The sequence below is a fragment of the Rhinoraja longicauda genome, chromosome 26 (assembly GCF_053455715.1).
Source record: "Rhinoraja longicauda isolate Sanriku21f chromosome 26, sRhiLon1.1, whole genome shotgun sequence".
NCBI lineage: Eukaryota > Metazoa > Chordata > Chondrichthyes > Rajiformes > Arhynchobatidae > Rhinoraja > Rhinoraja longicauda.
The window spans coordinates 29,909,118-29,934,423 of NC_135978.1; the positions used below are offsets into that span (position 1 = coordinate 29,909,118).

Below are 25,306 nucleotides of genomic sequence, written 5' to 3' on the forward strand. Positions count from 1 at the left end.
TGGACGAGGCTCCCACTCCAGGCGGCTTCCCCAGGTTCTGCGGCGGGTGAGCTGGGCCTGCTGCCGGGGCACGGCAGTAGCCCTCGGTCCTTCGGGAGCTCCGGCCACACGTGACCTTCTCCCAACTTGGTTAGCTTTATGTTAAAATAACAAATCAAACAGACATTGTGGGAGGCTTCAAAAATATACTGGGCTCAAAATTGAATTGGCAGTTATAATTTGGACTCCTGGACTGCTAAATTGGGTGAAACGTGTACCTGGAGCTATTCACATGACACACTTTCACTCAATCTGATTTCTTAGCAATATTTCAATAGACAATAGACAATAGGTGCAGGAGTAGGCCATTCGGCCCTTCGAGCCAGCACCACCATTCAATGTGATCATGGCTGATCATTCTCAATCAGTACCCTGTTCCTGCCTTCTCCCCATACCCCCTGACTCCGCTATCCTTAAGAGCTCTATCTAGCTCTCTTTTGAATGCATTCAGAGAATTGGCCTCCGCAGCCTTCTGAGGCAGTGAATTCCACTCTGTGAGGCAGTGAATTTCGTTAATCAAGCTGTCACATAATTTTCAGCTTTTATAAAGTTTATTTTGAAGGTTACTTGTGCTGTAGAATTCTGTAGGATAAATCCAGTCAAGTAAACTTTACCATTATAGTCTTAGAAAATTTGCCATTGATCACCTGCCTTTGAGGTCTTTGGCCTAGCTGCAATTAGCAGATAAGATGAAAGAACATTCAGGGTTATATAAATATGCTATTGGAGAAAACACATAAATACTTTGTCCTGAAGTTAGTCAAGTGAAATTGTGAAACGTGCAGTCTTATCTTTGCAATAGCTTTGTGGATTTTCTGGAAAAAAATCATTGTAGACTTGATCCTTTTATTTTTGAAGAGGGAGACAATTGAGATAACTGAAATGAGGAAAAACTTTTTCACCCAGAGAGTTGTGAATTTGTGGAATTCTCTGCCACAGAAGGCAGTGGAGGCCAATTCACTGGATGTTTTCAAGAGAGAGTTAGATTTAGCTCTTAGGGCGACGGGAATCAAGGGATGTGGGGAAAAAGCAGGAACGGGACACTGATTTTGGATGATCAGCCATGATCATATTGAATGGCTGTGCTGGCTCAAAGGGCCGAATAGCCTACTCCTACACCTTTTTTCAATATTTCTATGTTTTTAATTGTAGCATCTCAGAAGTTTTGGTACACAGGTCTTCCTCCCAAATGTTTGTTATGATGTTATAAAATGCATTCAGATTCTCGTGACCAGATGGTTTGAAGAGTTCAGCAGGAAGATTGAACATACCTGGTGCTTTGCCTGATCTGGTTTAGCTAATTACTTTTTTATCTTTGTCCAGAGCTGGAAGTGTCAAGGTTGTCTACAGTCAGCTGCTGTGGGTTCATGTCTAGAGCAGCAGTGTCAACTGTAGAGTCTGTTGAGTTTGGAGAAATGTTGTCTCCAATGCTTGTGTTGCTTGCTTTGTCAATAAACAAAATGGAGCAATTGGAGGAGGGTCTACAGAGGCTGAGTGCACAGATTGGACGCGGCCTGCAGCAGCAGGGAGTAGCAGAGCAGCAGTGAAGAACAGCAGTTCTGGTTAATGCCGGGCTTCGGGAGTCCATAAACCACTTTTAACAAACTGAAAAACTCCGTTGAGTAGTTCGAGTTGCCACCAGTGCTGGACCTCATCTGTCACGTGGTCTGACTAATTGTTCTGCATTTCATGGAGTTCTCACTGGACTTTGCCCTACAAGTGCTAGAAGCTTGTTGACGCAGAGGTAACATCGTGCTGCTACTCATCAAAGGCATTGCACTTTTCTTGCAGTAGTTTGTTGATCTCATTGTTCACGTCAAACCAGTCCCGATAAACCCACCGCTCAGATCCATTGCGGCACCGTGCGCAATTTCCAACTGTGGCCAGTAGAAAATTCAACTGTGGCCAATGTGTACCATTCCAACTGTGGCCAGCAGAAAATTCAACGGCGACCAGGGAGCACGCAGGGCGGCGACCAGGTGCGAGATGAGCAGGGAGAAGAAAGAAAGACCGGTGTGGGACAAGTCCTTTTTATGTTGGCTGCTTTCTCATGGCAATATGAAGTGTAAATAATAATAATGATAATAAACATTTATTTTATATAGCGCCTTTCCAGATGCTCAAAGCGCTTTACATAAACAATCATAACATAAAAACAAACAGACAAACTATCCTAACGGAGAAGCGGCGAATAAACAACGCCAGCGTCCTCTCACGTCAGGGTCCGGCAGTAGACAGCAAAAAGCACAGGACACACAGATACAAATTTTTACACAAACAGCCATCACAGTGATTGCTCTAGGCACACCCTCACTGTGATGGAAGGCAAAGTCTTATCTCCTCCTGATTTCTTCTCCTGTGGTGCCACGAGGTGATCGAGGCTCCCAACTTTTTGAAGCCCCCACCGGGCAATGGTAAGTCCCAGGGCCGAGCCAAGCAGGCCGATGAAGGTCCTGAGCCCCCACCGGGCGATGGTAAGTCCCAGGGCCGAGCCAAGCAGGCCGATGAAGGTCCTGAGCCCCCACCGGGCGATGGAAAGTGCTGCGGTCAGGCCACGCAGGGCGATGAAGGGCCTGCGAGCGGGTCGATCGTACCTCGCGCTTCGGGGCGGTCGAAGCTGCTACGGCTGGAGCTCCCAAAAGCCGGTCGCCAGCCAGGGACCTGCGAACTCCCGATGTTGCGGTCTGCAGGGCCCACGGCCGAAGCCTCCGAGATGGTAAGTCCAGGCCCTGCGACCGGAGACTTCAAGGTCGATCCCAGCTGGAGGCCGCCGACTCCACGGTGTTAGGCCGTAGCGCGAACGGAGATACGACACGGTAAAGGTCGCATCTCCGTTGAGGAGGAGATTTGAAAAAAGGTTTCCCCCACCACCCCCCCACATACACAGAGTTAAAAATAGAACAAAACGTACATTAAACGATGACAATAGACAAAAAACAAAAAAAAGACAGAGAGACTGCCGGTGAGCCGCAGCTGCAGAACACAGCCACGCCCCCTCAGGAGTCAATAATAATATCCCATGTTTGCAGCTATTGCCTGTGGGAGGGTGAACCAGATAATGCCTCCAGTGTCTTCAAAGTTGGCTGTAGCAGGTGCCCCCCCTCCCCCGGGACACAAAGATGGCTGGGCGAGGAGAGAAGAGGGACGTCGGTTTGCGGGGACTGCTCCAGTATACCGAGTGACCAGACTTTGAATAAGAGCGCCAAAAATGGCAGCGCCAGCACATGTAATATATGCAAAACGAATTTCACTGTGCAGTTGCATATGTGACAAAGCTACCATTGAACCATTGAAGAACAAACTTTGCTGATTCAGTCACCATCTGCTTGAACTGGTTCTACTTTCCAGTTGGGTCTACAGTTGATGGCCTATGAGCAGCCAGAGTGTCATCAAGGTGGAACTGGTATTTCCCCCTCACTTCTGAGCGCTGTAGCTTCATAGTGTTGAACATGGCTTGGGTAAGCTTTGGCTGCACTGGGACAGTGTGGAAGCTGACGATAGATTTGACCAGTCTGTGATCTATCCAGTTATTTCACATGGCTCTGATGATCCTGCCTGCAAATAATGACATAATCTTTAAGATGCGACTGCGTGGATCTACGGGATCTTGTACCCATTGGATAGTCTGAAGAGTGTGTTGGTGATGGTGAGACTATTCTTAGCACATGTTGTCAATAGGGGCAGCCCGATGTCGTACTATCGAACAGTTTTTATGTCTGTTCAGACATGCCCACTCAGACAGTGCATTGCTAGGTCACTTTCCTGGGCGTGAGTCACCCTGTTGATTTCACTTCCCCCTCTCACCCCCTCCTCAGTCTACCGACACAGTTTTTGGTATAAAACTTCTTCGGCTGAGGCTTATTGATAGTAGAATATTGCAGCAGAGAGCCAATACACAGAATTGTGAAATAAAAAGTACTGAGTAACTCAGCGGGCCAGGCAGCATCCTGACTGATACTGCTTGACCTCCAGCACTTTGTGTTTCATTCAACATTCTAGCATTTGCAGTTCCCTGTGACTCCAAAATATAAAACATGTTGCAGTAAATCCAACCCATATCCAACAACATATCTGTCCAGAACAATTTCTGGCGCATCATAATTTGCAATGTTATTATAAAATTAGAATAAGTAGTTTCAACAACATTTACTCAGCACTATAGATTAAATGACAGTAATAAAAGACAATAGATTCGCCAACAAACATAATTAGAACGGTGGGATGATTGAAGCCTATTATGATCAAACCATATAATTCTGCACTAATTTATATTGAATTTGTTTTATATTCTATATGTATATGTAATATCTGAGGACGAAACATGATATGGTTAACATCAACAATGAGACTAGCAATTAGCAGCTTCAAATTCCTGGACATTAACATCTCGGATGACCTGTCATGGGCCCAGCACATGGATGTAATCATGAAGAAGGCACACCAGTGCCTTTACTTTCTTAGAAGTTTTAAAGTGATTCAGTGTAAGATTGAACATTCTAACAAACCTTTACAGATGTAATGTTGAAAGTATCCCGACTGGTTGCATCGTGGCTGGTGCAGCGACTCCAGTGCACAGAAACACAAGAAACTGCAGAGAGTGGTGGACTCAGCCTGGTCCATCACGGGCGCAGCTCTCCCCACCATCAAAATCATGAAGAGCTGCCTCAAGAAGGCATCATCTATCATCAGCGATCCCCACCATGGCCTCTTCTCATTGCTACAATTGAGCAGGAGGTACTGAAAGACTAAGACTGACGTTCCACTCTAGTAGGTTGAGGAACGGATATCTTCCTGCATCTATCATCACGTATCCTCACCATCCGGGCTGTGCCCTCTTCTCACTGCTATTATTAGGCAGGAAGTACGGAAAGTACTGAGACTGAAGTTCCGCACCAGCAGCTTGAGGAACAACTATCTTTGTGCATCTTTCGTCAAGGATCCTCGCCATCTGGGGCTACAACTGCAATGGAGCTACTGAAAGTATTGAGACTCAAGATCCACACCCCCAGGTCGAGGAACAGCTATCTTCCTACAACTTTGTAGAAGGGTCTCGACCCGAAAAGTCACCGATTCCTTCTCTCCAGAGATGCTGCCTGTCCTGCTGAGTTGCTCCAACATTTTGTGTATATCTTCCTACAACCTCAAGTTTAGTTTAGTTTAGAGATACAGTGTGCATTAACACTATCTTACACACTCGGGCCAATTTACACATATACCAAGCCAATTAACCTACATACCTGTACGTCATTGGAATGTGGGAGGAAACCGCAGATCTCGGAGAAATCCCATGCAGTCATGGGGGGAAGGTAAAACTGCGTAATTTTTGTTTAATTTGTTTTCTGTATGAGTGCATGTGCCTGTGACACTGCCTCAAGCAAAACTTCTCGTTATACTTGTACCTCACTGTACTTGTACATTTGACAATAAACTTGACTTAACTGGATACGGTTAATACAGGGCTGAATCATATGTCCCCTAACTGGCTGGCCACATGTGCCTTTATGCTGGTTTCATGGGTGCACTTACTTCTTGCTACATTATAGAATGACCCATGTTGGAGGTCTCCATCGTATGGTCCTTCTATGCAGTAAGAGGGGGACAGTGAGTAAAAATAGGCCACGGTCTTGGAACCTGGGTCTCAACTCCCATCATTGCCCTGGTGACTACAGGTAGCTTGCTTCTATTGAAGTCATCCTGATTGAAAAATACTTAAACACAGTTGAAATTGATTATGTTTTCAACATAATTTAACGTAAAAAGCTGGTTAATTCAAAGTAATTATTACAGTGAAATAACCCCCCCCCCAAAAAAACGAGCTAAATTTTAATGACTTTTGGGAACCCTACTCAAATGAATGGAGTTACTACTTGTTCCACCAACCATGGTCAGCACAAATCGGAAAAGCCAAATGCAAAGTACATCATAACTGAATATATTCTGGAGCCAACATTGGACCTGGTGGTAAATCCAGTGGTAGAGCAGGAGGTTGGATGAACTGTACCTGACATGTGGAATATCTCTAACTCCAGAGTCAGAGTGTGCAGACTTAGTATTGAAAGAGGCGCTGAGCTGTGGAGAACCGAGCACGATCTGACCTATTGAAGCTGGCATTACATTTTCAGATTTTGCCTCAGGTTTTGATAGTGGAAAATAAATTGCATCAATTTTGAGGGTTTTTTCTTCTGTGCTATTAATAGTCTTAACAAATTAAGTGTTAATTACTCAAAATCCTGCCATTTAGTCAACTTCTGCAACCAGTACTTCAGCATCAACAAACCCAAGAATATAGGACGTTTTCATTTGGATCTAATGTCGTAGGACAAAATAGTAAAAGCAAGTGAGTTAAATTTGTTATTAAGTTGATTGTATCAAACTGGCAGAAAATTTGGTGTGGCACACCTTATTTATAGAGATATAATCCTTTGAAGAGAATGTTCAGAAGGTGGCCCAAATGCTGCAAATGGACTCCATTATCTTCTGTTAATCTTTGCAGCTTGTTTTCAGAAGCACCTGATTTGGCTATGATTTTGGACTTTAACTCCAAGAAGCTGTTGACAGCATGTTTTTCCTGTTGGGAATTTTACTGAGGTGAACTTTCATATCTTTTTAGAATCCTTATCTATTTTAATATTCCACTATTTGGCAGGTATTGCTGCTTGCCTTTTTTTTAATCAAGTATTGCAGCTCGGCAGCACGTTCGCTATGAAGTCATGAGGATGTGATTATCGTATTCCACAGAAGGACTTGATCTGGGCCCAGAGTAAATTTGAATAATTTGATTAATACATATCACTTCAAAATGATTGATTTCCTACTACTTTGCTGAAACTTTGCTCTTCAAATTTTATTAGAAGATATTACAAAATGTAACAAAATCAAGGGATCAAATAAAACCTAGGCTTGGGCAGCTCTGTAACATAATTTGAGCTGGTTTAAATTTGTTTATTAAAGAGATAATAATTATTGCAAGAAGTAGGGAGAGAAGTAGGCTACTCAGCCTCTCGTGCCTACTTGACCATTCGGCAATATGGTTTTTTCTTACTTTAGTAGCACCTTTTAGTATTAATCTTATGCCCCTTGATCCCCTAATACCTAAAATCTGTTTATCTCTGTCTTGAATATACTCAGTGGCTGAGGTTTCACAGCCCCCTTGAACAATGAATTCCAGTCATTTTAGTGCAGGTGACAAAATTTAATCTCAGTTCCATCCTGAATAACTTGCTCTTTATTTTGACAATGAGCCCTGGGAAGGACGCTGGGATTGACCACGGGTATGCTGCAAAACAAGTGCTTAGTCTCTACCTGGGCTTGCCGATATAGAAGAGGCTGCAACAAGAGATGAGGTGGGAGGAGCTACTTGTGATTCCTTGCCTCACCTGGAAGGGATGTTAAAGTACCTTGATGGTGGTATTGGGGAAATTATTGCATCTTCAATAGTTGCCCTGTGTCGTTGTATGCCATCTTTTAATCTCTTGCTATTTAAAGAATCCTCTGTTTCTATTTTTTCTACCATAAGGGATGGCCTCACATTTTTCACCTATATCTTGCTCATTCACAGCTTATCTAAAGGTCTCTGAATTTCTCGGCATCGTCCTTTATCGCCCACACTGGTGTTGACCTTAATACAGTTAGTAAACTGACATTCAAATTACCTGCAAAGGAAAGCATTTATTATTAAGGCAATTGTCCTTGTTAACCAGACTAGCAATTTGTCAATGCCCGAGGTGGTGGTGGGGGTGAGCTGTTACTGTATTCCAAGTGTTATCATCGCCGCTGCTTTATACCAAAGGCAATTGAAAGGCCTGCATCTTGTTGTATTATGAAACTAGATAGCTGCAACAGTTTTTTTGCAACAGTTTTTTTACAACAGATTGTGAACATGCTTTCTTATCAGCATCGTTTGGCAGCAAGGAAGTGTTTTATATTTTCTGTTCTGTCGGATTTAGATTACCTTTCAATATTTATATAAAAAACTCATTGCCTAATAATGATGGATTAAAATGTTGTCATGCAACATGAGGAGCTCATCAATAATTTCTTTACCTTAAGATATATTGGTGCTTTTGAAGTGTGATATTTTTGTTATGATTTTAATTTCTCTGTTCTTCTGTGCAAGGATGTCATGACAAATATCGGACCGCCAAAACGTGATTTATTAAATAATGACAGGTGTATCATATCATTTGATAAGAGAATATTATAACTGAAGAGATAATCACACAAAATGCTCATTTGTAGCCAGGTTCATCAACAAGGAGCTCACCAGAAACAAAGTCAGGAACAGAGGCAATTTTCAAGTGGATCCAACACTAAAGGGCAAAGCAATAAAACTAGTTGGAAGTAAGTGAATTGCACAGCCTTGCAGACAGCTGTTCATTTTATTTACTTATGTTTTTTAACTTCAGTCACATTTGGCCATTCTTCAACAGCCTTCAGATCTTTCTGACATGAAGCAATGTTCCGAGCCTTCCTTAAGCCAATGTGACGTTTCTCCATAATTCGTAAGATCTTATGCTGTTTAGTTTAGTTTAACGATACAGCACGGAAACAGGCCCTTCGGTCTACCGAGTCCGTGCCGACCAGCTATCGCCGCATATTAACACTATCTTACACACTAGGGACAATGTTTACATTTAGCAAGCCAATTTACCTACGTACCCGTACGTCTTTGGAGTGTGGGAGGAAACCAAAGATCTGTATCTGTATCCAGTCTAAGTTTGTAAGCTTGCTATGTAGATAATGAATCTACTTTCGATTTAAATCAACATCTGCAGTTCTTTCCTACACATGTAGATAATGAATTTCATTTCCCATCTGAGATGGGATTTTGCTGACGTTTTAAGCTTTAAAATTGCAGTCACACCTGCCTCTGCTTCCAAGTGAATATATTTCTCTGCCTTGACGGGAGCTTCCAGGATCACTCTCAATATCTCTGTACTTTGGACGTCTATATGGCTTTATGACTTATAGTGCCTCATGACAGATGTTGTGACTCCTTATGTTGGATTCCTGCCCTCAAGTAGTTTCCCAGGAAAACTGGAATGCTTAACTCGCATTCTGATTTCCATGAACCAGAATTCTTGAGTGCCCTGGTTTTGTTCTCTAGTTATTTTCTTTTATTAAAACTTCGATATTTAACAATTATTTATTTGCTCTTGAGGTACTTAGAGCATTTTGAGACTATGTGAGCTTTAGTGTTAATTCAACCTGTTTCATTCTTATCATTTAGTTTGTTTCAACTGAGTCACTAATAACGACAGTGTTGACCTTTACATCCTCGACAGGAGATGAGAAAAATTCAGCCTGGAAATCCCCTTGTATTTGGCTGCATTTCACTTTAATTGGAAATTTAACTGTGCATAGAAAAGATCGTAAAAGGACAAGGTTTCTATGCTATATCTCTAAACTAAACTAAAAAGTAATTGGAAAAACTACAAGTGCCAGAATGTTATGAAAAGGAACTGCAGATGCTGGTTTGTACCAAAGATGGACACAAAACGCCGGAGTAACTCAGCATGTCAGGTAGTCTCTGGAGAAAATGGATAGGTGACATTTGGCTTCGGGACCCTTCTTGAGACTGATTGTAGTTTGGAAAGCTGGAAAAAAACTGAAAGCGAAAAACGGCAGGGAATTAAGGGCCGGCAACAGATGACCTCAGGCAAGGAGGTTCCCTGATAGGCAGTTTGTTGGATGGAGGCGAACTGTGCCAGAAATCTGATTTCCAGCAGGTTCTTGCAATACCTTGAACGTTTCTTTTGCATTTGTCTAATGATATGTAAAACAGAGATCTAAATGTAAGCAAAATACAATTTCTTTGATAAAACAGGTAAACGAAAAGGAAACGGGAAAGTTGGTATATTTTGTTTAAAGGACAAAGATACTTTGGGGATAGTCTTCCCACCTGCCAGGCAACTTTGGCTGCATATATTCCTTAATACCTTATAGAGGTTCATGACTGGTGTTGTGACTTCTTGTAATGCGATTTCTGGCCTCAAGTAGAGTTACCCTGGAAAACTGGAATGCTTAACAGTCATTCTGATTTCCACAATTAATTATTCCAGAGTGCCTTTCCGTTTGGTGCAGTATTCCTTTGGTGCAACAATCTCTCTGGAAACCTGATCGTACATGCTTATCGGATTAGGGGGTACTCCGTGTTGTTCATGTTGTTTAGAAGCAGGCAATCAACTCATTCAAAAGCCTCAACTCAGCCTCAAAGCCTGTTACAACAGGGCTATGTTAGAGTATACCTTTTGGTGTAAACTTTAACATTTAAAGTGATAGTAATTCAGTTGTTTAGTGTGGTTATATTTAGTCTCTGTGGATTTATGCGACTCTCTTCCACTTCAGGGATTAGCAATGGACCCGGTGTTGCAGGAAAGTTATATATAGGAAGGAGAAAAAATGAAAAACGCATTGAACCTAAGTTGTTGTTATGATCATTCATGTGACTGGAGTTATAGATCATAATTGATGAAATATATTTTTTTGTGACATGTTGGGCAAAAGGGGAGTATATATATTAAAAATAAATACTCTTGTAAAACTGCTTTTTCTATTGCAGAAACACTGGGAGGCAGGTTGTGGGAGTATGATATGAGAGAATGTTTGATAATTTCTACATTTGCTTACAGTGCATTCAGAAAGTATTCAGACCCCTTCACTTTTTGCACATTTTGCTACATTGCAGCCTTATTTTAAAATGGAATAAATTCATTTTTTTAATCATCAATCAACACACAATACCCCATAATTAAAAAGTGAAAACAGGTGTATAGAAATTTTTGTAAAATTATTAAAAAGAAATAACTGAAATATCACATTTACATAAATATTCAGACCCTTTGCTATGACACTCAAAATTCAGTTTATATTCATCCTTGAGATGTTTCTACAACTTGATTGGAGTCCACCAGTGGTAAATTAAATTGATTGAACATGATTTGGAAAGGCATACACCTGTCTATATAAGTTCTCACAGTTGACATTGCATGTCAGAGCAAAAACCAAGCCATGAAGACGAAGGAATTGTCCATAGACCTACGAGGCAGGATTGTGTTGAGACACAGATCTGGGGAAGGGTATAAAACAATTTCAGCATTGCAGGTCCCGAAGAGCACAGTGGTCTCCATCATTCTTAAATGGAAGAACTTTGGAACCACCAGGACTCTTCATAGAGCTGGCCGCCTGGTCAAACTGAGCAATCGGGGGAGAAGGGCCTTGGTCAGGGAGGTGACCAAGAACCCGATGGTCACTCTGACAGAGCTCCAGAGTTCCTCTGTGAAGATGGGAGAAGGACAACTGTATCTGCAGCACTCCACCAATCAGGCCTTTATGGTAGAGTGGCCAGACAGAAGCCACTCCTCAGTAAAAGGCACATGACAGCCCGCTTGGAGTTTGTCAAAAGGCACCTAAAGGCCTCTCAGACCATGAGAAACAAGATTCTCTGGTCTGATGAAACCAAGATTTGAACTCTTTGGCCTGAATGCCAAGCGGCACTGCTCATCACCTGGCCAATACCATACCTACGGTGAAGCATAGTAGTGGCAGCATCATGCTGTGAGGATGTTTTTCAGCGGCAGGAACTGGGAGACTAGTCAGGATCGAGGGAAAGATGAATGGAGCAAAGTACGGAGAGATCCTCAATGAAAACCTGCTCCAGAGCGTTCTGGACCTCAAACTGGGGCGGAGGTTCACCTTCCAACAGGACAACGACCCTAAGCACACAGTCAAGATAACACAGGAGTGGCTTTGTGACAAGTCTGTGAATGTCCTTGAGTGGCCCAGCCAGAGCCCGGACTTAAACCCAATCGACATCTCTGGAGGGACATGAAAATAGGTGTGTATCGAGGCTCCCCATCCAACCGGACAGAGCTTGAGTGGATCTGCAGAGACGAATGGGAGAAATTACCCAAATACAGATGTGCCAAGCTTGTAGCGTCATACCCAAGAAGATTTGAGGCTGTAATCGCTGCCAAAGGTGCCTCAACAAAGTACTGAGTAAAGGGTCTGAATACTTATGTAAATGTGATATTTTAGTTAATTCTTATTAATTACTTTGCAAAAATTTCTAAACACCTGTTTTCACTTTTTTTATTCTGAGGTATTGTGTGTAGATTGATGATAAAAAATTTTTTTAATCCATTTTAAAATAAGGCTGTAACATAGCAAAATGTGGAAAAGTGAAGGGGTCTGAATACTTTCTGAATGAACTGTATATGAGAGTAAGCCTTTTATTCATTTATCAGTTAAGCGCACTGTGGACTTCATGCTTGGACTTTGCCTATTTTGCTTTAGCTTTATTTTTGGCTGTTTAGTTACATTATGTAATCTTTTAGCTGGTCAATGGTTCCACTGTTTGTTTAGTATTCTGTGTACAGTAAAGCAAAGCCCCATTGATTTTTTTGTCTGTACGAATACACAAAGATTGTATTGTGTTTATTGAAATCTTCTCAAGAAAAATGGTTTCATTGTCTGGCAAATTTAAAGTTGATTACATTTTAATGCAATTAAGTTTTATAATGTTTATAATATGTTCAAACTCGTTCTTTAAATTTTAGCACAGGTGTTAAACAACAGTTGGGAAACACTTGGAAAGAAAATAGTAGGCCTGCAATAAATGAAATAAAGGAATTTGCATCTACTACTGACACAAATCGTTCACAAATGAAAATTGCAGACAATTTCAGATCATCTGACTCTTACAAAGACCAGACAGAGTCTTATCTGCAAAAGCATCAGAGATTCAAGAATTCACCCCAGAATATAGCAAGCAGTAGGCACTGTGGTCAACAAAATAAATTTACTGAAAATCAATTGGTAAATAATGCCGATGATGGTGTGGATCAGGTACGTTTCCATAAATTTTGCTTAAAGTGAGTTTATCTATATTGAAATGCAATTTGGATATAGTGTTTTGCTTGACCATGATACTAATATAAACTTAAAATTAAGTCATGTAGGATATTTCCACATTCCGGGAGAAATTTATAATTGAATAATGACCGACCGATATTTTAGTGTAGAAACACTCTGAGGTGTGTGCATATGTGTGTGCATCCATGTGGCTCTTGTGCACCTCCTAATGGGAGTTGTTAGAGTAATATTGGTGGGGTGTGTAGGAAGGAACTGCAGATGCTGATTAAAACCGAAGATAGGCACAAAATGCTGGAGTAACTCCGGGACAGGCAGCATCTCTGGAGGGAAGGAATGGGTGATTTTTTGGGTCGAGACCCTTCTTCAGGGTCTTTAGTTTTCTATGACTTTCAGGATGTTATTTTGTGGGTTTGCAGTGCTTTAGATTATTGGATTATTAGATGATCAATTTGCAGAAAAACATCTTGTATTTCCAAAATGATGTCTTCAAATGATAAATAAGATAAAAGACACATTTAAAGTAATTTACTTTTTTATTTTGTTTTCTAATCACCGCACCATTTTTTATCCTTTTCTTGTTTATTTAATCCCTACTGATGACACATTCAATTACTCAAGCTTTCATGGCTTCTGCTTCCAAAACGTCCCACAAAGACTCACAACATTCATGCTTTTGTACTTCCAACACTTGGCATCCAGTTCCACATTCTTCTCAAAGCTGTTTTTGTAATTTTTTTCAAACGTTGTTAGTACTTGTTTGTATGAACGTGTGTTTTTACAAAGTTTTCCTCGTTTGCATTTACTTTAAATTCCTTCAATCTTTGTAGAATCACTTCATTTTCTTTCCTTTCTTGTTTTGTCCTCTGTGCCATTATGTCTTTCATTTGGTATTTGTTCTTTTTGACTTCATTTATCGTTTCAATTTAAACATAAATTGATATTATTACAAATCATTTAACTCGGAGTAATGTCAACGTACATGGGCAGTCTCCAGGTTAATGAAAATTACCATGGCATCAGGGCATTGAGTGAATTCTGGCCAAAGGGTTATCCACTGCCTGCCTATCATTTCCCAAGTGCTTTGTATCTTGGGCCCTGATACTTCTGGGATGATAAAACGTACATGGCATTCTGCAGATGCAATCAGTTATAGCACAGCATAAATATGATGACGTGTATGGTACTGAGTGGTCTCTCCTGTAGAGTCAGTTTGACAAAATCCCAAGGATTCCTGAAAAGCCTTGTGTGGTGAGCTCCTGGCAGTTGTGATATATGTATATATTTCCCCACACGGTATTTGAGATTCAGCGCGGAAACAGACCCTTCAGCCCACCTAGTCTGCGCCGGCCAGCGATTCCCACACAACACAAGCCTACACGCACAAGGAACAATTTACACTTATATCAAGTATACAAACCCAAGCCAATTAACCTACAAACCCGTACGTCTTTCGAGTATGGGAGGAAACCGAAGATCTCGGAGAAAACCCACGCAGTCACGGGGAAAACATACAAACACGGTACAGACAGTTCCTGTAGTCGGGATAGAACCCGGGTCTCTGGTGCTGCAAGCGTTGTAAGGCAGTACCTCTACCGCTGCGCCACCGTGCCGTCCTAGTTCTAGTGACAGCAATCATGAGCAAGAGTGCATATATATGCACATGGGGCAAGAATGGAGCACCAATTGCTTAAGGTTCCAGTAATTTCCTTAAAATAAGCTTTTAAATGTGACCTAAATAAAGTCTCAATTGCAGGTAAGTTCTTGTCAATGATATGAATGTTTGAGAAGTATGTTTACATAGAAATTATTGAATTTTAAGTAGCATATTTAGAGTCATACAGCATGGAAACAGGCCCTTCGGCCCAACTTGTCCATGCTGACCAAGATGCCATATCTAGGCTAGTTCTGAGGGATGGAGTGGGAGATGTTTAGGCAGTGTTTGTTCACACCCTCTCCTGATCACAACTCTAAAATTAATCTTGATAGGGCCTTTGTTATAAAATTTGCCCTCCACCCTTACAGCACAGAATGAGAAGCTAGCTCCAAAATTACAGTGCCTCCAAAGACAGAAGTAAACGGTAACAACAAAAATCCCTATCTTTGCACATGTTGATTTCCTCCAGAGATCTTATTATGTTTTCTAAAACACTGGGCCTTAATTAACAGCGTTTCATCGTGGCCTCTTTCAGCACCAGCCTTTGAATACAGTGTGCTCATTTTAAAAACGGAAGAATTTGTATATTTCTAATTAATTTGAAAGTAATGCATCTTTAAATTTAACAGTCTTAATTTGGGTCAGTTGATTTTGAGAAAAAAAACTTGCTTTGATTGTAATGCGTCCCTAGATTCACAAAGAAACACGTGTATCTGTTGTAAGCATTAGCTGATGGCAAAGCAAAAGTATGATAAGATAGTTTTTGCATTGCATAGCCAGTCTTCCTTGATAGGGTTGAAAGAACATTGGGATACCTCAACTAAAGTAATCATTGCAATTAATAGAGATTGCCAGTAGGAATACTCTTGTTTGCTATTTTACTGGAGGAAGACAAAATAGAATACGACAAGGTAGAATAGACAAGACTTCCACAAATGCAACTGGTGCATCATGTCATAAGGAATAGGAGTAGAATTGGGCCATTTAGCCCATCAAGTCTACTCCGCCATTCAATCATGGCTGATCAATCTCTCCCTCCTAATCCCATTCTCCTGTCTTCTCCCCATAACCTCTGACATCTGATCTAACAGTGCCTCAACTTTAAAATCCACATCCTTTCTTTCAAAAACCTCTCCCTCCAAACTCATCTCTACTTTCTCTACATAATCCTACACTCCTTCAGATGAGCAAAGACTATGTTTTATCCATTTCTGGCCTCTTTCATGTCCCAATTTCCATTGCCCCACCTACAGAACCGTGCCTTCAACTGCCTTAGCTCAGCTTTGACTCCCTCCCTAATACTACAGGTCTAGCTGTTGCTCTGCTTTGTAAGGTCTACCTTAAAATGTACCTCCCTGATGAAACATTTGATTACCAACTCTTTTGTCTCATTATTTTGTGGTTCAAATATTCCTTTTTCTTTAATAATATTTTGGTGCATTATCTCAGGATTGTTTATAATATTGAAGGTATAGCAATTAAGTAAATTGTTGTTTACACCATCAATATTTCTATTATGACTAATAGAACAAGCTGAACCTTTGCTTTTCTTTATAAACAGAAGTCAAAGACGGTTCAGATGAAATTTGCACAACCAGAAAATTCACTACGTGTTTTGACTACAACTTTAGAAGGGCTGAAACACTGGGCCCAGTACAGTGACAGATTTGCATTGCTATTTGAGGTCTTTGGTATGTGTGCTTATCTATCTTTCACTCTTTATAAATGCATGATTAATTTCTATATTAATGTTATGCCTAGATTTAAATTTCCTTAGATGCCAGGTGAAAATATCCAATTTGCATTTCTTTGTACTATGAACTGTTAATCAATCATTTAGAAATTTAATCTATATTCATCAGAAACAGGCAAGACTGAAGTAATGCTATAAGATTGTAAAATACATAAACTAGTATAATGAGCATTTGAGTTGAACATTTTTCAGTTAATCAAGATTTATATCATTTAGGTGGTGTTGGTATGGCAAAGTTGCAGAGCACTGGAATTGTTCAGGTCAGCTTGAGTCTTTGGAGAGAAAAACAATTAACTTTTTCTTCACTAATGATTTGTTAGAATTAGAGTGAATGAAGCTTTGTTTCTTTAGTGTTCCATTTTTGGCAAACCAAACACAATTGGGTGATGGATTTGCAGAACCCCTTTACGCAAGTGTGACTGAGTTTCCACTTGTTTGTCACTTTAATTGTTTATTACACTCCCACATTCATCTCTCTTTCTTTAGCCCTCATTACTGTTTCAACAAATCTCAATGTAAATTTGAGGAACCAAGCTCCATCTTTCAAGTAGGCATATCATTGCCTTCTGGATACACCTTTGTATTCAACAATTTCAGGTGGTTAACTGTTCAGCCTTGCATCTTTCCAGAGTTCTTTTTTTTCCCCTACTTTTCTTTTAATTTCAAATTTCATTAACTTGCTCTTGTTTACATCATCCTCAGACAACCCTTGTGTTAAATACTAATCTTTACCATCCTCGGTCAGTTGGCACTATCACCACTTGTATCATATAGAAAATAGAATAAGAAAATAACTGCAGATGCTGGTACAAATCGATTTATTCACAAAATGCTGGAGTAACTCAGCAGGTCAGGCAGCATCTCGTCACCCATTCCTTCTCTCCCGAGATGCTGCCTGACCTGCTGAGTTACTTCAGCATTTTGTGAATAAAACAGAAAGTAGATGCAGGAGTAGGCCTTTCAACCCTTTGAGCCAGCACCGCCATTCAATATGATAATGGCTGATCACCCAGAATCAGTTCTTGCCTTCTCCCCATATACCCTAATTCTGTTAGCCCTAAGAGCTATATCCAACTCTCTCTTGAATACATCCAGTGAATTGGCCTCCACTGCCTTCTGTGGCAAAGAATTCCACAGATCCACAACTCTCTGGGAGAAAAGGTTTTTCCTCATCTCAGTCCTAAATGTCCAACCCTTCCTGATCTGAAACGTCACCTGTCCACTTCCTCCACAGATGCTGCTTAACCCACTGAGTTCCTTCAGCACTTTGTGCTTTGACAAGAATCAGTGGGCCAATCTCTGATTTTTCTATCTAATTTAAAAATCCCCACTTGTCTACATGTTAATGCAAAACTTTAATAAAATAATTATGGGCTATGAAAGTACTGAAGGAACTCAGTGGGTCAAGCAGCATCTGTGGATGAATTCTGGCTATGAAAGAAGGGTCCTGACCCAAAACTTCATCTGTCCATTTCCCTCCAATGATGCTGCATGACCTGCTAAGTTCCTACAGCAGTTTGGTTTTTGATTCCTACCTCTGTAGTTTCTTTTGTCTTCATAGGCTATGAATAGTGAACTAACTTATTATGTTCAAAAATAATCTGAGGAAGGCAGATTTGTAAATCAACAGTAGGTGGCGCAAAAATCTAAAGTTTAATTCTCGAATGCAGTGCAGGAAAAATGAGTCCTTGACCATAAAGCTGTAGTAAGATAGCTATGGAAAGGACGAGCAGGGGTATTATTTAAAGTCATCAATATTTCAAAGATTAGAATCTACTGTGATTCACAGATTACTAAATTGTTCAGGGTAATAAAGATTTTTTGTGCTGAATACCAGCAGCATTATTGTAGTCACGGTTTGCAGGAGGGATATTAATATTTGACCTGAACCCTAAATCTGGCTTTCACATGAGGCCTAGTCCTTTTATATAGGGCTCAAATCATGGCTGCACACAAAACAAATCTCGTAGAGCAGTGGTGAGTTTCTCGAACAAGTTAGTTTATTCAGGCTGTGACAATATATACTAGGAAGCACTTGAAGAGGTCCCAAAGTACTTCACTGACTCAAAGCATGTGCAATATTTCATACTATTCGCTTTACAATGGTTACGCATGAGTATTAGATTTTGCAATATTTCACCAGTCACCTACTTTTCTGTATAGTCTTTCATTCTTGTTTTATCTCTGCTGCAATTGCCTCTATCTGACTGACAGCTGGGACTTTTCTTCCTGTTCTTAGAATACCATTCTCCCATTTGCTCTGTCAATAGGTGTCATAAAGCGACTCCTCTTATCGTACATCAATTTTATTGCTCTCAGCCTGGTTTACAAACATCCTAATTTTATCTTTGCTCCCCCAATTCTGGCTTGTAATACATATCTAATACACTTTCTTGGAGTAATCGCTGCTATCTCAATTCCTGTCCGCTTGTCAAATATTAGGGTCTTCAACTTCATATATTGCTTTTTTATTGTGCCAAAATAACAAAAAATCAGAACACTTGCAATCTAAAGTTTAATTCTAATACTAAATACTAATACATGCAATTTAATCTTAATCCATGGGTGTACATTAGCATTCAGTTCCCAGATTCAGATCCTAGTTTCCCATAGTTTTTCCCAAATGTTCTCTACTTCTGAGCAATGCTTCCAAATAGTCTCAGTGCTCTCGAACTATTCATGAACCACCATCTCACCCTCCTTCACTAGTGCCATCCAGTCAGTGTGGCGGTGTGGTATAGGAGGACACGTCACGAGAAATCTCCTTAATGTCTCATCCGTGTCATTTCTTGACGTAATAAAGTCTACTGTTATCAAATGTCCATCCGATGGCACCTTCCGTTTCTTGCCTCTGATGGTGATGTGTCTCAGGAGACCCTGGATTATGAAATTATGACTAGGGTACAATTCCGGACATTTTTATCATACCATTTAGCAGAGTAACAGCATAGTATTTTCCCTACAATAGGGCAACACTCACAAAGGATTCATTAGTTTTTAAATCAATCGCAAGCTTATAGTTACCATAATGTGTACATCCACGACCAGACTCTATTGCATTATTATCTCTTCTGGGCAGGCCCAGTGTTTTCCACCTTGATGACATTTTTCGAACCTAATTCCCTAGATTTACGGTTAGTATCACGTGCAACGAGGTACAGTGAAAAGCATTGTTTTGCAAGTTATCAAAACAGATCAGATTTACTATATATCAATGCAATGAAATCAAACTGAAGCATGGGGAAGATAACATGTGCAGAATACAATTCTCAGCATTGTCGCAATAAGTTCCACAATGGGGAAGATGTGAATCAGACTGCACCTATGAGATCCTCCACTCTAATCCCTATCACTATCTTTCAGGCTAGGAGAGGCCAATCCCCAGCATCATTGGTAATAGCTGGATCTAATGAGCTGATATTGGTTTGGCCACATGAACCTTGTCAGCCTACTCACTATACAATCCAGGTATTCCAGCTAGAGGAAGGAGGAGGAGGAAGGAGAGATAAAGAGTGTCATCTTCCCACTAGCTCGGTTCACCTGTTGCAGGTTTGAGGAAGACTGTGCCACTGGGACAAACCAATGTGCCAGTGCCACATTGTGGTCAAGAGTGGACTGCTGGGAAGAAGCCCTAGACAGCCTGCTCCTCTACTGAGGCTAAGACTAAGTGGCCGGAACAAGCCTGAGATGCCAGTTCCTCTTCCTGCCCGCGGACAATGAGGAACTGTGCCCACACATAGAGGCAAAGACTGAGCTGCCAGGATAACCCAAAAACTGCCGGGACTGTCTCTTCAATCCCAAAGCTGAGCAGCCAGGATAAAACTGACCACCAGCTCCTCCTCTCAAGGCAAAGGTGAACTGTAGGGAGAACCCTGATATCGCCACTCCTCCTTCGAAGTCCAGGACTGAGCTGCCGGAACAAGCCCAAGATCGCCAGCGCCAGCACACATGTGACTTGACTGCAAGGGATTGAGTCTCCATGCGGTCCTGGATTTTCTTACCACTGTAAATAAAATATAACACTGACCACTGACAGGTGAAGTGAATAACATTGGTTATCTTGTCACAATGGCACCTGTCAAGGGGTGGGATATATTCGGGAGCAAGTGAACAGTCAGTTCTTGAAGTTGATGTGTTGGATGCAGGAGAAATGGGCAGGAGTAAAGACCTGAGTGACTGACAAGGGCCAAATTGTTATGGCCAGATGACTGGGTCAGAGCATCTCTGAAACAGCAAGGCTTGTGGGGTGCTCCCGGTCAGCAGTGGTGAGTACCTACTGACTGTGGTCCGAGGAGGGACAAACCACAAACCGGCGACAGGGTGTTTGGCTCCCAAGGCTCATCGATGCGCGAAGGAAATGATGGCTATCCCGTCTGGTCCGTACCGACTGTGGGAAGACGACAAGCCGGTGGAGGGAGTGTGATACTCTGGCCAATGTTCTGCTGGGAAACCCTGGGTCCGGCTATTCATGTGGACGTCAATTTGACACGTGTCACCTACCTAAACATCGTTGCAGACCAGGTACATGGCAATGGTATTCCCTGATGGCAGTGGCTTCTTTCAGCAGGATGCCACACTGCACACATTGTTCGGGAATAGTTTGAGGAACATGATGAAGTTTTCACGGTGTTGCCCTGGCCTCCAAATTCTCCAGATCTCAATCCGATTGAGCATCTGTGAGATGTGCTGGATGGACAAGTCCGATCCACGGCGGCTCCACCTCGCAACTTACAGGACTCTGAAGGATCTGCTGCTAATGTTTTGGTGCCAGATACCACAGGACACCTTCAGGGATCTTGTAGAGTCCATGCCTCGGCGGTTCGACGCTGTTTTGGTGGCATACGGAGGACCAACAGCATATTAGGCAGGTGGTCATAATGTTTTGGCTGATCGGTGCAAGTTCACGTTGTCACTGCCAAACCCATGTAATTTCCGATGCTACACTGTTAGAGGATGCGGGAAACACTCCACTGGCTACTCACATGATGGAAGAAGTTCAAATGGAGGATTGCTAATATGTTGATTGGACTTCTTTATCTGGATGTGCCACTCCATACATTTGTCTCCTTGTAGCCACAGTACCATTCAGAAGGACTTCTCTTGAAAAGGAATACTGGATGTTAAAGCACCTTGAGACTGATTGATGCCATAGTCTCTGGTGCTGAGCAAACGTACTACCATATTTGCACTTGCTGCAGAACTCTGTATCTCCAGGGCCCTCAAAGGAATTGCTTTTAGAGATATTTAACTAACTAATTAGACAACTGCTGTTGGAAATATGAACAGAAAATGGTGAGAAACTGACGAAAAAATAACTCTAGTTAGACCAGGACTGAACTGAAGGGACGAGCCCAAGATCGCCATCGATTGATTGACAATAAGAGCTTGTTCTCCACATCCCACACCAGTTGAAGAATAAGGAAGATCCATCTTGCATCTGCCACAGTAAGATGTCAGCCCCACCCGAGACTATCATTCCGGTGCCAAAGAAAAGTAAGCTAGCGTACCTCAATGGTATGCGCCATTGTCTCATTAAGGATTGGGATGGTCCTGGAGTTTTTCCCCTTGTATCCATCGCCAATGTTGGTTGTGCGTTTCTGGATTGCAGATCTGCAAGACTGCAGAACCGATCATACCTGCTGGTTGGGGGATAGTGTAGGCCTGACTATTGCATGCTCCTTCCGTTGCTTAGCACATCTGATCCTGTATTCTAGCTTAATCAATTTGGCATATCACAGGCATATGCTTTTACATCCATCAAAATAGTATTGAACCCCTGATGTGATAGTATTGAGAGACCCAGAGATATGGCAGGCTATGCTATTATAGATTACAGTAGAATGCTGTTCTGTTATTGCTGGTGATACACAGTGGTTTGTGGATGCCAAATTTTGAGCTGTCAGGTATGTTTTGAATCTGTGCCACTTAGCACAATAATAGTGCTCTAGAGGTGGAACTTTTCTTTCTTCAGTGCTGTGGTCACCTACCAATATTGTTGTGAGCGTTTACCAATCTCTTGTAAAGCATTTAATTATTCTGCATTTTAGTTCCATATCTATGGCACCATCTGAAGGTTTTGATGGCAAAACAGGGAGATAAAAAGCAAAGCTCTCACGGAAACAAATTGAAATGATTGTTATTTCAAGCTGAAGAGTAAATGGAAAATCTGAAGATAATCAACAGGTCAGGTATCAATGGAGAGGAAAAGTCATTGCTAATTTCAAAACGTTTGAAAAGGAGGTATTATACTTGTCAGAACTGCTAAATAAAAATGTAATAAGTGGATGTTTGCTAAGTGCATGAAAGTCTTGAGGCTGCTGATATGGAAAAGTGTGCAGATGGTTGCAATTCTTATGAGAAAAAACAAATCAGTGAATCAGATTTGATGTGACTGTGTTAAACTATATTATCCATGACAGAAGGTAGCTATTCTTAGGCAGTTCTGGGGATTGAGGAAGACTTGCTTTCACTCTAGTTTCAATCTGATATAGAAAACGTTGTCTTACTATGGTGACATTTTGCAAGCCACACAACAGGTCAGGATCAAATATAACAGAACTGAATTTCCACAGGTTAAAGAAACAGCACAAATCAGCGCTGTAAGCAACAAGTTGCTAGTCCATTTAAATGGATTAACGTTCTTGTGATCTACCTGCGGGAGCGGAGTTAACGACTGTAAGGGAATCCCAGACGGCAGGGGAATCCTCGACCTTCTGAAAGATTGCACTTACCGGGAATACATGGCCAAGAAACACTGGGGATGCCTCCATATACCCGGAAACGTGATAAATGGGGCGGCCTGCAAGTAAGACTGAAGCACGAGGGAAAAGACTCCCTCTTCCCTGCCATCCTACTGGCCAATGTACAGTCTCTTGAAAATAAGTTTGAGGACTTAAGGGCTGTTTTGCCAAAGGGAGATGAGGGAATGCTGTGTGCTCTGTTTAACAGAGACATGGGTTACCCTTTGTTCCCCCGACTCAGCCCTTTAGCGCATTGGTTTCTCCATTTATCGCAAGGACCGAGCATGGCATCGGGGAACAGTGGAGGCGGAGGCATCAGTTCATGATAAATTCTTTGTAGTGCTTAGACATAGCGGTCTTGTCTTGCCCTTGTTCTCTGCACCTAGAACTGGCCGGTGAAGTGCCATACCATCGGACTCTTGAGGGAATTTGCCGCCATCATCATGGCAACAGGTTGCATTCTGCGCCAGGCAGATGTTCGTCTAGCATTGGAGGAGCTGCAAGCTGTGGTCAACAAACTCCAGATGATGTACCCCGATGCCTTTCCCATCGTAACCGTGACTGCAACAAGGCCAATTTGAAGTTGCTTCCTAACCACCACCAGCACGTGTCCTGCAGCATTGGAGGATAGAACACTTTTGATCACTTTATTTCACTATCAAAGATACCTATTGCTCCATCCGTTGCCCACACTTTGGGAAATCAGACCACTTGGCTGTGTTCCTTCCTGCGTAAAGGCTGTGACTAAAGAGTGCAGCTCCAGCAGTGGGGACTACACACAGCTGGTCAGGGAAGGCAGAGGAACGGAACCACAATTGCTTGGAGTCGGTTGACTGGGTGATAGAAACATAGAAACATAAAAAATAGGTGCAGGAGGAGGCCATTCAGCCCTTCGAGCCAGCACCGCCATTCATTGTGATCATGGCTGATCATCCCCAATCAATAACCCGTGCCTGCCTTCTCCCCATGTGATGTTCAAGGACTCTGTAAATGGTTCTGAAGGAATTACCGACCTGATAATGTAATGTCTGGAGGTGTATGTTCCCACTCAACCATCCGGGTGTTCACCCAACCAGAAGCCTTTTTGAACCAGGAGGTCCGCAATCTTCTGAGAACCAGATCTCGGACATTCAAGTCTGACAATGCAGGTTCATACAGGAAGTACGGGTACAACCATGATAAGACCATCAAAAAGGCAAAGAGACAAGCAACAGCGAGACATCACTCATGGACAAATTCAATGCATTCTACGCATGCTTTGAAAGGGAGATCAATGCTGTGCCTTCTCGCGCTCCCATAGGCCCCATTGCATTGTAATCTCAGTCACTGCGGCTGACAGCAGTAGATCCTTCATGAGGGTGAGGCCTTGTCAAGCATCTAGACCTGATTACATACATTTCAAAATTTGTATGTTAGATCGCGTGGAGGAAAACTAGACTGCAAGAAGATATAAAGTTGGGTGAAAAAAACAAATGGAATTCCATTCTTAACAAGGTATATGCTTTTCCATCCATCAAAATAGTATTGGACCCCTTGCTTGGTAGTATTGAGAGACCCTGAGATATGGCAGGCTGTGGTGTTATTGATTACAGTTAAATGCATTTCTGGTATTACTAATGACACACTGTTGCTTGTAGATATCAAGTTTTGATTTGTTGGATATGTTCTGAATCTATGCCCAATAATAGTGCTGCAAACACAATGTTCTAGAGCTAAAACCTTTCCTTACAGGGACAGTGCTGTGGTCACTTCTGCCAAAATTGTTGTGAGCATTTACCAATCTCTTGTAAGGCATTGAATTGATCTGCAGTTTAATTTCATGAGTCAAGAGTGTTTTATTGTCATATGTCCCAGATAGAACAATGAAATTCTTCCTTGCAGCAGCACAACATAAACAAAATATGAATGACACTTTTTGAAGGTTTTGGTGCTAGAGCATGGAAATAAGAACCAGTGAGAGCACGGAGAGAATTAAAATGATCTTTCAGGCCAGGAGAGCAGCGAAGAGTAAATGGAAAATCAGAAGATAATCAGCAGTATCTATGGAGAGGAGAATTAATTGATCTAAAATATTTTTGTGTCTCCTCAGATGATGTCAGACCTGCTGGGCATCTTCAGCACCTTCTGATTTCTAGCACATCCAATCTTTGTTTTTCCATTAAAATAATCAAGTATGGCAGAAGGGAAAACTTAAATGTTTCAAATGTACGTCAAAGATTGGCAAAGTTATTGAGGTGGAAGAATGTG

General features: G+C 41.6%; 1 protein-coding gene across 4 annotated transcripts in view; it reads left to right on the forward strand.

Annotated features, from left to right (window-relative positions):
• The window catches only part of spata22 (spermatogenesis associated 22), a 55,086-nt gene that overhangs the window by 13,691 nt on the left and 16,089 nt on the right, over positions 1–25,306 (forward strand). For 3 of the 4 annotated variants that reach the window (XM_078422079.1, XM_078422078.1, XM_078422081.1), the window contains 3 exons: positions 8,278–8,379; positions 12,597–12,885; positions 16,128–16,257. In XM_078422079.1, coding sequence (XP_078278205.1) covers positions 8,278–8,379; positions 12,597–12,885; positions 16,128–16,257 — 521 coding nt within the window. The remainder of the gene's footprint in view (positions 1–8,277; positions 8,380–12,596; positions 12,886–16,127; positions 16,258–25,306) is intronic. The other variant, XM_078422082.1, reaches the window with a different exon arrangement.